Genomic DNA, 14954 nt, shown 5'->3' with positions numbered 1-14954 from the left:
CACATACCCGACCTTTACTAGAAGTGACATAAAAAAGACAGTTGAATCAAAAAGAAAGATGTCGATGGAAACGTATTTTATCCCCTATCGCACGAAAAGAGAAACATATAGTTTGTTTGATAGGGTCAGCTCGAGGTTTGGGGCGGCTTATCTGATTAGTTTAGCTATCACTGCTGGAAACTCCAGCGGTTGTTCGACTGTGTACTCCTCGTCTGCCTCAACCACTGGAATATTATAGAATAATCTAAAGAGGGTCATAGCATATTCAATTTGCAGTCAATTAGGCTATATGATCTTTGCTTGCGGTATCTCTAATTATTCGGTTAGCGTCTTTCACTTAATGAATCAAGCTTTTTTCAAAGCATTACTATTCCTGAGTGTAGGTTCGGCGATTCATGCCATGTCGGATGAGCAAGATATGCGGAAGATGGTGGGACTTGATTTTTAAAAAAATAAAATTATATCCACCCCATCTAACCCTCCGCTATTAATTTATATATATATATATATTATTATTATTTTTCTCGTTTTGTGTTAGATATGTAAATATATTTTTAGGAAAATATTTTTTCCTACTTGCGTATCGAATATAACAGAAATAAAAATTTTATTTTAAGAAAAGTCTTGCGGCAAGTAAAAAAATCTTTTCTAAAATCATATGTATATATCTAACACAAAATGAGATTTTTTTTTGAAAGCGGACAATTAGGTGGGGAGGGGGAGGGAGAGATGAAGTAAGAATTTTTTTTAAAATTTTTATAAAAGAAATAAAAATAAAACTAAAAAATTGGGGTGGGGGTATGGTGAGAGAAAGTGGTGGAGTGAGATAAGAAAAATATTTTATATTTTATTTTATAATTTTTTTTGGGCGGAAGATAATAATACTTTAATCTTTAATTTAAACTATTTCTAATCATTTATTTAATTTTTGGTAAGATGAAATATTTTATCTATGTGGAATGTGATGTGACAATTTTTTTAAATGAAAGAGAGAGTATAGTACACACCATGATGCGAGTTGAATAAAAAAGATGTGTGTTTTTTAAATTAATAAGTGATAGTTTAGGTATGAAACTCACACTCTCAATAGTTTAGGTATGAAACTAAAAAAAAAAGATAGTTCAGGTGTATTTTTAACATTATCTCATAATATAATATAAGAATTGAGAAAATTTTGATGGTTCTCACAATTTGTGAGATTTTCACATTTATAAGAAAAATACAGCTTAAGAAATTCAAATTGCATATCCAAACAAAACTTCAACTTCAAATCAATCTGATTTCAAATCATTGATTCCATATCGCATGTCCAGATGAGCCCTAAAATGAGGAATTGTAGCTAATTAACTCCAACTTTCAGGTGGATCATATGGCAGAGAGATAACACAAAAGTTGACAACACTGCAAGCATTTTGTCACAACTGCAATCAGCTAGCAATTTGGCAGCATTCTGCCCAAAATCTTTAGCTAATGCTTAATAGCAATTAGCAACTATCCATGTGTTAATAATTCACTCTTAAAAGTGCAAGACTTGTCATATCTACTATCAGCTAGTAATTGGCAGCACTTTGCCCAAAATCTTTGGCCATGCCTGATAGCAACCATCCATGTATTAATAATTCACTCAAACTCAAAAGTGCAAGAATTTTGTCATGTCTTCTGTCAGCTAGCAAATTGGCAGCACTTTGTCCAAACATAATAACCATCCATGTACTAATAACTTATTCAAACTCAAAAGTTCCCATGACACAAAATCCAAAATGCTATGAGCAATTTCCAAATGTCACAAAGATCACTCAAAAGACAATGAAATCTGAGGAAAACCAACACAGACAGCGATAGACAAACTAGTAAGACGAATTTCTTCATTATTTTTGTGCTCAACAGCATCAGATATCTTAAAGAATATGCAAGAGTTTCTAGAATCAAGCACGAAAAGTTATTTAGAAATGCACTAAATCCAGTTTTCCACCAAGAAGATTGCGTTTATTTGAATATTTTCTCCAACAGTTTCCAGTATCATCCCCAGCAAGCATGCAACCTTTCACATTTACCTAATCTTAATGCACTCTTTTCAGAGGCAAAAAGTATAATATCTAGATACAGTTTGAGTTTAACGTCTCCAACAAATCATATTTGAACACCCACGGACAAAAGCAGGAACTACAATGAGAGAAAACCATGATCCAGAAGTCACAATTTTCATTTAATCCACACCCTGCTGCTACTTTCTCCCTTTTCCGGACATCACTGTGTTCAGAAGGGAAGAGGAGAAAAACACAGGTTCAAACATTTTAACCTTCCAAGAAGAGAAAGGTTCCAAAGTTTGTACAATCCAGCAACATGCTTTTGTATGAAAGTAACGTGAACAAGATGGTGAAGGCTATACTCCAGAAAGACTAGATTTTATCAAAAGATATTTTATGGGTTATCACATGTGTCTAAAATTTTACATCTCACGTTGAGGATTGTAACAAGTAAAAGAAGTACTAATACAAATGCTAGCTTTCTGACATTAAACTTGAAAGGCGGAGAGGATGAAAAGAAAACTGTCTCCATGATTACTCTATCTAACTACCTTGCCGGTTGAACAGTAGGGTGTTACAATAACTAAAAGAAAAAGGGAAACAGAGAAGCTAAGGTTGCAGGACCGAGGTTTTTAACATTTTCTAATGTCTTATCCACCCGAAGATATTAGTAATCACTTCTCTCTCGTGGTACTAGAAGTAACTATTTGCTTACTTTGTCATGCTTTGTGCATCTTGAGATTAGTATGCTCTATAGTCCCACATGTTTTTCCATATACCACATTGCAGCTTCAAATGATTCTTTATACCCGCACCCCCTCTTTTTTTTCCTTCTCCACGAAACAAAAGTTCCAGAAAATCTAGAGAGCAGAAAGAATTGCGCCAATCTATTAAGATGACCCTAATTTTCTTAACGAGTATTATTACAATGACCCTAAATAATCAACTTTTAATAGTACAACATGAGATGCATATATTATATTCTGAATTAGAAGGATCTAACTTCAGCAACTATGTACGAGGAATGGTGGGTATGTAGACCTTACCTCTACCTCAAAGTACAAGGAATGATCACACAGAAGAAATATCAGAAAGTTGTAGCAACATAAATACACATAACAGGATTAACCAAAACTCAACCTAGAGCACAATATCATCTTGATAAACAAGGACATATTCAATTTAAAAAGATATACAGAGTGAACCAAATGTGGAACTATCTTGCTACGTTTATTAGAATCTGATAAAGATGATACATGATCACTGTCCATCAATCAGCAGCAGCTCTATCTGTCATGAATTCTAAAATTATAAAACTACAACAATTACACTTCAAAAGTGGAAAAAAGAAAAAAAAGATGGCTTCAGTTTGCATCTGATACATATAAACTTGTCCAGCAAACACCGTCCATCCACTACAAAATCTTCGTCGTGGGATTGGATGTGCCCCTTATATGGTATCATTAAGATATGGAGGGAAAAAAACAAGGGGGCAACAAGCTGGAGATACGTTAAAATAATCATAAGAATCAAAGTGAAAAGATTAATTGTCCTACCACTCAATTGAATCGAAATGCATCACTGTGCGCTTTTCTTTCCATTACCATAGTAGCTTAGGTACCATCGAACAAATTTCTTCAATCCTGTCTGTAGATCCGTGGTAGGCTTATATCCAAGCTCCTGCTGCGCCGAGCTTATATTTGCATGAGTAAACTGCACATCTCCATTCCTTGGCAACTTCATAATCAATCTCTTAGCCTTTACCTTTAATAACTTCTCCAAAATGCTGACAAGATCAGATACCGGGACAGGGGAAGTGTTGCCCAAATTGAACACCCTCAATTGAGCAGGACCTTTCTTCTTCCCACCACTTCCGGTGCTCTTCTTAGCCGTGTCCAATGCCGCCAAACAACCCTTCACTATGTCATCAATGTAGGTAAAATCCCTGGCGACTGTGCCATGATTAGCAGCCTCAAAGATTGGAATTGACTTTCCTTTCAAAATGTCCTTTGAGAAAAAGAAGTAAGCCATATCTGGTCGCCCCCACGGTCCATAAACCGTGAAAAACCTCAATCCAGTTATCGAAAGCCCATATATATGATTATAGGTATGAGCAATCTCCTCACCAGCCTTCTTAGTAGCAGCATATAAACTAGCAGGCTGGTCTGTCCTATCCCTTTCTGAAAAAGGTACCTTAGTATTCAATCCATATACAGAACTAGACGACGCCCACACAATAGAAGGTTGAGGATTTACACTTTTGCAAACCTCAAGCATATTAACAAGTCCAGCAATGTTACTATGAACATATGAGCTTGGATTTTCCATAGCGTATCGCACACCGGCTTGTGCAGCCAAATGCATAACATGAGTAAATGCAACAATTTCAAAAAGTTTCTTCAAGAGGGTGGCATCATTGATGTCAGCCTCAACAATGTACACCCCAGAGCGCTCTAATAGCTCTTGCCTCGCTCTTTTGAGCGAGGGATCATAATAATCATTGAAATTATCCAACCCCAATACGCCATCTCCGCGGCGTTTTAAGGCAGCTGATACATGTGTTCCTACAAAACCAGCTGCCCCAGTTACCAAAACACAAATACCATTACGTGAACTGACTTTTGCTGAGGCCTTAATCTTTTTCTCCCAACCTGGACCACCATAAGAGCTTGTTCTAAGAGATCTCCTGAAGAGATCTGAAGAAACATGAGAGGATGAAGATGGTGATCTGAAAAAGAATACAAAGATGAACCCCGCAAAAACAAGTGACCAAAAAATGAGCTTGGCTAAAGAAAATTGTAGCCTAAGCCTATTATAAGGGGATTTTTCAATCTTGAATTTTCCTGGGGTTGATGGAGTATTATCAATGTGCTTCATTTGGGACATTATTCTAACCAAATCTTGAAAATTTGAAAAATACCCAGATCAAGAAAATCAACAAATCTTTTTCCTCTGTTTTTTCTTGATTAAAAAAACACACTCACGATTAGGGTTTGAGAAATTTTCCTTTTTTTTTTGGCCCCCAATGAAAGATTGATTCTTGATAATGTAAATGGGGATAGGAAAAAAAGAAAAGGGGGTATGGGAATTTTAGCACTTTATTTAAAAGAATAAGAATCTTCTTGATTTCTTGAAGGGACTGGTTATTGTTCAAGATTACTTTGTGGGGTTTCTTGAAAAGAAGAAAAAATTGGATTTTTTATTAAGAAATGGGTGATTAGAGAGGGAGATTAGGAGGGGGTGGACTAATTGGGGAGGGAGAAGAATGAGGTTTGAAGAATTTAAAAATGGAATAATGAAAGATTTGGAGTGGACTAATGGGGATCAAGATTCAAGAACAAAGTCAACAAAATTGTAAAATTAATTAAATGGATTATTCTAAACTTTGATTGGAGATGTTTGTAAATGAAAGATTAATTATTTTTTTACCATTACTGAGGTTCTTGGAGGAGAAAGAGTTGGGGGAGATGGGAGGAGGGAGATAATTGCATTTGTTTGGTGGAGGATTAAAAAAAAAACTTAAATGTGAGGCATTTAAACATGTAGGGAGTTTCTTGATTTTGAAGGGAAAAAAAAGGATTAATTTTGAGGTCTTTATTTACCTAAATTATTTACTTTAAATATGTGGGGAGTTTCTTATTTTGAAAAAAAAAGGATTAATTTTGAGGTCTTTATTTACATAAAAATTGGTTTACTTTAAATATGGATAGAGTTTCTTGAATTTTGGGGAAATGGATAAATTGTTTTTACTTTAAATATGAGGGGAGTTTATTGATTTGGGAAAAGGTATAAAGGTTTTAAGGGTTATTTAGTTAGTTATTTCGAAATTAATTATTTTGAGATTAATTATTTTGAAATAAATTATTCACACTATGATATAAATAATAGGATAAATTATTTCAAACTTAACAATCAAATAAGACACTAAAATATTATCTCTAAATTATCTTTTTATCCTAAAATTATTTATATTTATTACTTATACCAAATAACCTCGTGTTCTTGAAGGTTGATTGAAATGAGGACTATTTGTTGGAGATGGAGTGGACGAGATTTTGGGCTAATTATGAGGGGATCTTAATTTACACCTCATTGGTTAGTGAGAGATGTATAGGGATTTGTAAAGTTTGAATATCCACATTCTTCACTAATTTCAATTCTTTCATATTCCCTCTATGAACTTTTACTTATGTATTGTAGTAAAAGTAAATATTTATTTTATTTGTTCAATTTAAAAAAATTAAAAGATAATTTATTATTTTATTTTTATTATTCATTTTGTTTTAATTTATGTGACATTTTTTTTTTAATTTTTGAAAGTCAATCAATTTAAGTTTATCAAAAATTTGTGCATGGAATCTTCAAATTATTTGAATCGAAATTTATATATTTGTAAACTGTGTAAGAAGTATTATAAGTGACAATAATTGACAATTCAAAATATTTAAAAGATATATAAAAAAATTTACGATCAAAGATAGACTTGTTTAAATTTCGAAATTCAAAAAATGTCACATCAATTGAGATGGAGGGAGTAATAAGTACTATTCATTTTTAATATTTGAATAACTTGTACAAAAATTAAGAATGGCATAATAAGATTAGCATTTTATTTTAAAAAAATATGTTAAGTCAATTATGAACAGAAGAAGTAACAATTATAGTACAGTGAATTTAATAGTTAAAATCTTAAATTTAAATTCATCAAATTTAAATTATGAATTTGCTTATGATATGATATTTATTAGGAGAAATTTCACAAATAACCACTATAATAAACTTAATTAGGCTCCTTAGCTATAGTTTGCATATTTATGGGTTGTGGCATAGTTTAAGTTGTCTTGTTTGTACAATTCGCGGGTACATTTGTATGATTGAGCTATTTTTATATATATTCGAAATAACGAATTTATACAAATATAAATATCTGAACTTTAAACAGTTATACAAATTATATTATACAAAATTACATTATACAAATGTTCTACAAATTATATTATATAAATTTTGAATTATACAAACTCGAACCATAATTAATGTTAAATGTTAGTGGCGAATTGTAAATTAGTTAAACTATAACTATGTTAGCTAATTAACTAATAGATATTTGCTTATTCGCGTAATTTTCCCTATTTATTATTGTAATTAGTTATGAAAATGAAGTAAGAATGTGAATATGATAACTATAATTAGAGAAATGATAGCATTTTATCTAAAATAACATGTCATGCTTTCTCACATAGAGTAGTATGAAAACAAAACTTAATAGTATTTATGGAAAATCCCACTTCCATTTTTTTTAGCACGTATCTTTATTGAATTAAAAAGGAAATTAATTATTATGAAAAAGGGAAATCATAGATAAATCCTCATACTAATTTAATATCTATGGCAAATCTCAAATACTAGAACATTATATATAGTACGAACTTCTTGCAAATTTAGCTCGAAAATGCTTTCTTTTTCTCATAATTCCATTTCTATACAAGATTATATCTCGTAAAATTCAAATAAATAAACAAATACAAATCATGATCTTCACTTCTTCTTTACAAGTGCCTTGGTGGTAAAATGTTCCAACATTTGTGCTTCAAATACGTTACACTATGGTTTTATTCCTCTTTTCATTTATGAGATTATATAAGAAATGATTTAGTTCTTACTTTATATCTCAAATTATAGCTATAAGCTTTTAAGGGAAAAGGGACATATATCTTTACCTCTTGAGTTGTACTAAATAGTTCAAATTTATCCTCGCTAATAATTTGTGTTAAAGTGTATTATTGTCGTGATAAAAATGGGCTAGACTTACCCTTATTGTTGTAACGTTCCAATTTTTTGCTACCAATGTGCAAGTGTTAGTTAGAAGATCTTTAGGTCGATCTATTGAGGGAATATACTTGGTTGCGATTAATATTTCTTGAAGTATTTTTTTCTTTATAAAATGATAATTTATTTCAATGTGTTTTATTCTTTCAGGATAATAAGCTCCAAACATGCTTTGTTTGGCGCATCAATATTCTTTGCTTGGACATGGAAAACTCAATTCCAAGGAAGTATTTAGTTCACACCTTGATCTTTATATTTTGAATGCTTGTTGTAATTTTCATTTTGTTTTTTTAATCATTTCAAGATTGTTACATGTGATGAGAATATCGTCTACATAAAACAGTATAAAAGATACTCATGTTCTTATTTTCTTGGTAAATAGTGATCGAGTGCATTGGTCGGTTCGATTCAGTTTTATGTATTTTTTAATTTGATTTATTGGTTTTCGATTTTAAAATATGTTAAATCAACAATAAATTAATAAGATATTTTTTTTTATCAATTTCCGATTTATCGGTTTTGGTCCTTGTAAGCATTAAAATTTTATTGAATTTAAATTCGTAAATTAATTTGGACTATATTAAATTCAAGAAAATGTGGCAATTCAAGTCAAATTAAATGAGCCACTAAAAACATACCACGTGTCAAAGTTATGTGGTAATCCAAGTATAATTAAATGAGCCACTAAAATTACATCACGTGTCAAAGTTATATGGCAATCCAAGTATAATTAAATGAGCCATTAGAATCATGTCATTTGCCAAAATTATGTGGCAATCCAAGTCAAATTAAATAAGCCACTAAAATCATGCCACGTGTCAAAGTTATGTGGCAATCTAAGTCAAATTAAATGAGCCACTAGAATAATGTCACGTGTATATGTGACATGTTCTGATCAATCAAATTAAAGCTCTTCACCAAAGAAATCTGATTGGTCAGTTCAAACCGACCAATCAAATCACACCAGCATATCACTCCCTACAACTATAAATAGGGGTCTTCATTATTCTCAGAAGGAGGAGTTTGGAAAAATAAGAAGCAAGAAGAGAGCTCGTAGATCAAAGGCCGCAAATTCTCTATAAAGCTACAAAGTTCAAGTAATCAAATTCAAGTTCATGTTCAAAATCAAGAACGAAGGCAAATATCAAAACGTTCAAGATCAAGTACTTGTTCATATTTATTATTCGTCATAACCATACAAGTGTTTGTGACGAATAATTCAAATCTAAGTTTAAAGGCGAAGATTCAAGATCAAGCTATTCAAACCCTTGAATCTAAATCAAATTCAAGTTCAATATATTCCATATTATTTGAAGAATCAAAGGATTACATAGAGATTGTAACACGCACTACATTTTGAAATCAAACATTACACTTTGTTACTCCAATTTTCCAGTCTTGATTATTTATTTATTTTCTCGGCTCGAAAATTTGTTGTTTGCAGTCCTTAACAGTTTGATTTTCTGTTTAACCAATAAGAAAATACTCATAAAATAATTATATAAATTCTCCAACAGTTTGGCGTGACAAGACAATATTATAATTTTACGAGATGCTCATAAAATAGAAACAATAGTAACTAAAAGAACTCTACAAGTGCAACAAATAAAAAAAAAATAGGACAATAATGTGAATTGAAGGATAAAGGGCAAAACTAGTAACCAATAAGGTATTGATATTAATATTTAATATTTATTTAGGGGTAAAGTAGTAAATTATTATCATCTTAATGAGTTATCGGTTTACCCAATAACCCAATAATAAAAACTAATATCGAACCAATAACTCGATAATTTATTTTTTTTGTAAAACCCTTACAAACTCATCAACCCAAAACTCAATAATATTTTTTCGATTCAATTTATTGATCGGTTCGATTTTTGCATATTGATCCTATTCACTTTGCTTGAACTGAAAGCTTATCAAAATTTTAGACAATGCAACATTATATTGTCTTGGTACTTGTTTAAGTCCATAGTATTCATTGTAAGGTTGATGATGTAGAATTTTTTTGAAGGCTACGAGGTATATGATAATCCATTATGGTATACAATGTGAAAAATAACAATGATCGTACAGATAAAAGTGAAGTAATTTATGTTAGCATTAGTATTAATTTCTTTAATTATTCTACTCCACATTTTGAACACACGTGCTTGTTGGATTATGCCAATACTTTTTTCCTAAAATGTGATGATAGATCATTTAAAGATTGATATATAATCTAGTTAAAGAATTTATAATTTTATTTTATTTTATATTTGGATGATGATTTTTTATGGATATTTTTTGGGATGCTTATAGTGACTCTTAATGATAGACTAAAATTTAGTTGACTTTGTTAGTCTCTATGGTATTGTCTTTACCAAAATCCATCCAAGAGCTAACCTTTAAGGGTGACTTAATTTCATGGAAAGATAAAACTAATGTAGTTGTTCTCTCCTTTGTTTGCATTATTAGTATATAATCTTTTTAAGGAGAAAATAGTCTTAAACCTCTCAATCTATATTTGAAATTTAACTACATATTTCAACTTCACGGGGGTCCTATTACCCCTTAGACTATTTTAAAATAGAATTATTTGCCCCCTAAATACTGAGGTATGCTGAGGTGGCAAAGAAGGTGTAGTTCACTCTCTTTGATAAAGTGAGAGATAAAAAGATAATTAAAATTTTAACTTTATAAATATTTCTTTTATTTCATATTAATTTTCTAATATTTTTTTTAAAAACAAGAAATTATGTTTCGTTTTATTTTTTTTACCTTCTTTATCTTTTTCCTTTTATGTTTAATAGATCGAGAGACATCGGCGGTGGTTCACCTCCATCACCAGGTCTCTGTCCTCATCAACTTTTCACCAAGTCAATTCTCATATGCAAATCACATACTTCTCACCATAGCTCACTTTTCACCTCTTTGAAAATTTGTTGGTAGCTCAAAATCAAATTGAAAATTAGATGAATCGAATTTTAGAGTCATTAATGGAAGAATTCATTGAGTAAAAACACAAATAATAGAGAAGAACTCATTAACGAAATCATTTGGTAACAGACCCATTAATGGAAAAGACCCATTTATTGTAATTTTTGCAAGCATTAATCGAGTTTCTCATATCAACATTGTTAAATTTAAATCAATACCAATCTCTCCGCTAGTTCGGTACCTTCATCCCGCCGAGTCGGTGTCGTTTATTAGTGATTCTTTGAAAAATCAATCTCTTAGAAATATTATAGTAGCGGAAGAAAAAAGCAACTTTCGGTAGCGGAGTTTTTCGTTTGCCTCTAGCTTTAACGGATAACATCAAGATTTCCTAGTGTTTAGAACTCCGATAAAGATCGAAGATGTGGTAGTCATGGCATCCTCATCGTCAATCAGCGAAAGCCATCAACAAAAAGAAAAGGAGGAATGGGAAAGAAAGAGAAACAGAAAAAAGGAAAATATAAAGGAAAAAAAGTAGAATATAAAAAAAGTTAATATTTTTTATATAAAAAAGGGTAATATTACGTGGCAGGCGTGTGAAGACCATTGCCTAATACAAATCTTGATGTGAGTTCGTAGGGGGGTATATATTTCACTTTTAAAAGGTTCAGGGGGGGTGATAGGACTCCTGTGAAGAATAAGTGTGTAGTTAAAAATTCGGTAATAGCTTGGAGGGACATTTGACTATTTATATTAGGGTTATCTAATTTTGAAGATAGAAAAATACTATTTGTGTGAATTAATTATGAGAGGATTCTTTTGTATCTTTTCAATGAACCTCTTTTGGCCTATGTTTCATCTTAATATAAAATCGGACAGAGATATAACACTCGGAGAAAAATCAAACAGACGAGATCAGTCGTTACAGATTCATTCTGGAGACAACGCCAATTGCTATTTCTGTATGACTAAATGTCATTTATTTCTCATTCAATGTAAATTAAGAGGAAATAATTATCGGTCATTAAATCTTGACGATTCACCCCTATAAAAGGAGCTTGTCCTTCATGTTGAAGGGCATCAAGTTCTGAGTTTAACAATCGATTCATACTCTACTAGAAAAGCATTCATATATTTTACTTATTTTCTATTAAGATCTTGCATTGTTCTTCAAGCACGGAGCTACTTCAGAATTGTCTTCATCAACGACACCTCCAAATCTAGACTAATCAGACTATATTTATTTATATTCTTATACTTAATTGCATTTTGATTCATAATTAGAATTCTCACTTATTATTTCATTACATTGTCTTATCAATTAATTCAATTCACGTGTCCTTTAAATTATATTACAAATTTAACTGTATTTTTTTTTAAAGATAAACACCTTGGATTGAACTAATTAATGATTAATTAATGCATTTTAATTGTTAGATTATCCCTTCATTTCTTCTAAAGTCTATTCTCCTTCATTTCTATTTCTTTATTATATCATTGTTATCTTATCTTACTTGTTTGGCTGTGGATCAATTTATTGTTATAGCATATAGAATAACATCAAACATGTTTCTTCTACACTTTTGATGATAAGCCCACTTTAGAATTGTAGAAGCAGGATGATGTACTTCTATTCTTTTTTGTATGATTGAGCTATTTTGGTAACTCTACTCATTTATTTATAGCATCATAGAGAATTAATAGATGAACTTCTATAATGTTTTGTGTTATACATTTGTATGACCTTATGAACGTGGTCTACTTTTAGGAAGAGTTAAGGCAGCCACCCCTAGCATCAATGCTATTAAAGTTAAAAGGAAAAAAATTTATTATTAGTTTTCTTCTTCTTCATAGGGATCATCTACCTTTTTTAATTGATAACCATGAGTAGAAGTTCCCTATACAACTTTAAATTGGAAAATCATGAAAAAGGAGATGGAATATTCCCTCCGTCCATTTTTACTTATTTATATTTAATTTGACACATTTAAAAAAAAAGTAATAATTTTATTTTATTATCCTTAATTATTACAAGTCATCTCGCTCACTGAGAAATAAATTAAAAATATCTAGTACATAAAACTAAGAATAAAATAGATATAAAATAATAAATTATCTCTTAAATTTTCATACTAAATAAATAAAAATAAATATTTATTTTTTAATAAAGTGGACAAATAAAAATAAACAGTTCACTTATTCACATACTCCCTCCGTCCATCTTTAATTATCCACTATACTATTTTGGGATGTTCAATAATACTTATCCAGTTTATAAAACTAATGAATAATTTATCATGATGTGTCTATTTTATCCTTGCTATTAAATACTAATCATTTTTTAATATTTAGATGACTTGAAATAATAAAAGATGATTTTATTAAATTATCCCTATCATTTATTGTTTTTTAATCCATATACTAAGTCAATAATCAATAATTATTATTGAAGAGAGGAAATATATCTCAACCATGCCTTTGTTCTTGATTAGGGCAAGAAAATTGAAGTGAGGTGTGAGTTAATACTAAAGCCCGTAAAAGGAGGACAGAGTCACATTTTAGTTTTTAGGTAAAAGGAGAAACAAACTTGTAAGCAAGGCAAAATATCATGCTTTCATTCTGCTTGCGTTACAATGTTTCGATCCATTTTAATTGTCGTTTTTATTAGGGGTGTATATGGACCGGGTTGGTTCAGATTTTTTACAAATCAAATCAAACTATTTGTGTCGGGTTATTAAATCTATAAACCAAACCAAACCAATAAAAGTCGGGTTTTTCAATATCAATTTTTCTCGGGTTTTTCAAATTTTTTTGGGTTTCTCGGATTTTTCATAGTATCTAATAAAAAGCACAGAGCAGTGCTTCTTAAAAATAGTTCTAGTACAACATATCAGCATATAAGATGGAGGCAGAACACTGTTTGAAGTTTTAACTTTATAATATAACTTTATAAGATGAGCTTTTTGTATATTATTTAGATGGACTTCTCAAGTCCAAAGCTACATGCAAGAAAGAAAAGAAAAATTATGAAATTTTTTAAAAAAATATTTATAAATTACATTTTAATAAATATTTTTATGTATAACATAATTTTAAAGTAGTATATCTATAATCGGGTCGGTTTGGGTTCAGGTTGACTTTTTTTAGTTAAAACCAAACCAACCCTATAATGGTCGGGTTTTTTTTTCAAACACCAAATCAAGTCAAACCAAACCACTAGTCGGGTTTTTTTCCCGATTTGGTTCGGTTTGTCGATTCGGTGCGGTTTATCGGTTTGCCATGTACAGCCTTAGTTCTTATCAAAAGTAAATGATTTAAAATATATATTTTTTTGTTATAGATTTTGTATGTCTTTTAAAAAATAACGATTAATATAAATATTCAATCACAATATCCATATTAATTGATGTATAGTCTTAAGTTGAGAAATAATTTAGGGAATAAGTAATTTATGTTGAGTGTAAAAGATGAAAAAAAAATATTATTTTTTCTTGATATTTAAAAGTGGCAAGTAAAAGTGTAAATTTATTTTTGAAATACTAAATAAGTAAAAGTGAACGATGAGAGTAGTTGCTATTTTATTTATTTTTTACAAAAATCAAGTTATAATTAATTGTTTGTTTTCACCTTTTTCCTTAATCATAAATATGGAGAGATATTAATAAAATGCAAAAGAGAGAAATATTAAATTGAAGAAGTAATAAATAAGGATAACTTAAGGAATTTACAAAATAAAACATAACAAGTAAAATAAATCGGAAGAAGTATAAGTTAATTTGTGTGCTAAATGTTGGCCTCAAAAACTTATAGGATCAAATTCAATAATATATATATATATATATGACCTTAAAGGATCGAGAAAAAATATTTTATTTTTATTTATTTTTCTGTATTTGATATGTAAGTAAAAATTATTTATGTATAATCTAAATAAATTTTATGAGAGATGAAGGTTAGTAGAGTGGAGTGAAGATGAGTTGTATGGGATAACACTATTAAAATATGAAACACTAACTTATTTTCTCTACTTTCACTAAAAAAGTAGTTGTCTTCATATTTAAGAAACTTATTTTTCTAAAAAAAAAAAATCCAAAAATTTTAAAAAATCGAAATTCCACCCTAAATTTGGAACTTCCACAATGTAAGCTAAACTATAGATTCAACATATCAAGAGGGGGG

The 14954-nt window shown here is 30.2% G+C and overlaps 1 protein-coding gene across 1 annotated transcript; it reads right to left on the bottom strand.

The window, feature by feature from the left end:
• Positions 1-3238: 3238 nt before the first annotated feature.
• LOC129880759 (UDP-glucuronate 4-epimerase 3-like) lies at positions 3239-5542 on the bottom strand. The gene has a single exon (XM_055954941.1). The coding sequence runs from the start codon at positions 4911-4913 to the stop codon at positions 3606-3608; it is 1308 nt and encodes a 435-aa protein (XP_055810916.1). The 5' UTR covers positions 4914-5542; the 3' UTR covers positions 3239-3605.
• Positions 5543-14954: the final 9412 nt, after the last annotated feature.

The sequence above is a fragment of the Solanum dulcamara genome, chromosome 2 (genome assembly GCF_947179165.1).
Source record: "Solanum dulcamara chromosome 2, daSolDulc1.2, whole genome shotgun sequence".
Classification (NCBI taxonomy): Eukaryota; Viridiplantae; Streptophyta; class Magnoliopsida; order Solanales; family Solanaceae; genus Solanum; species Solanum dulcamara.
This window is presented reverse-complemented; position numbering and strand designations above follow the sequence as displayed.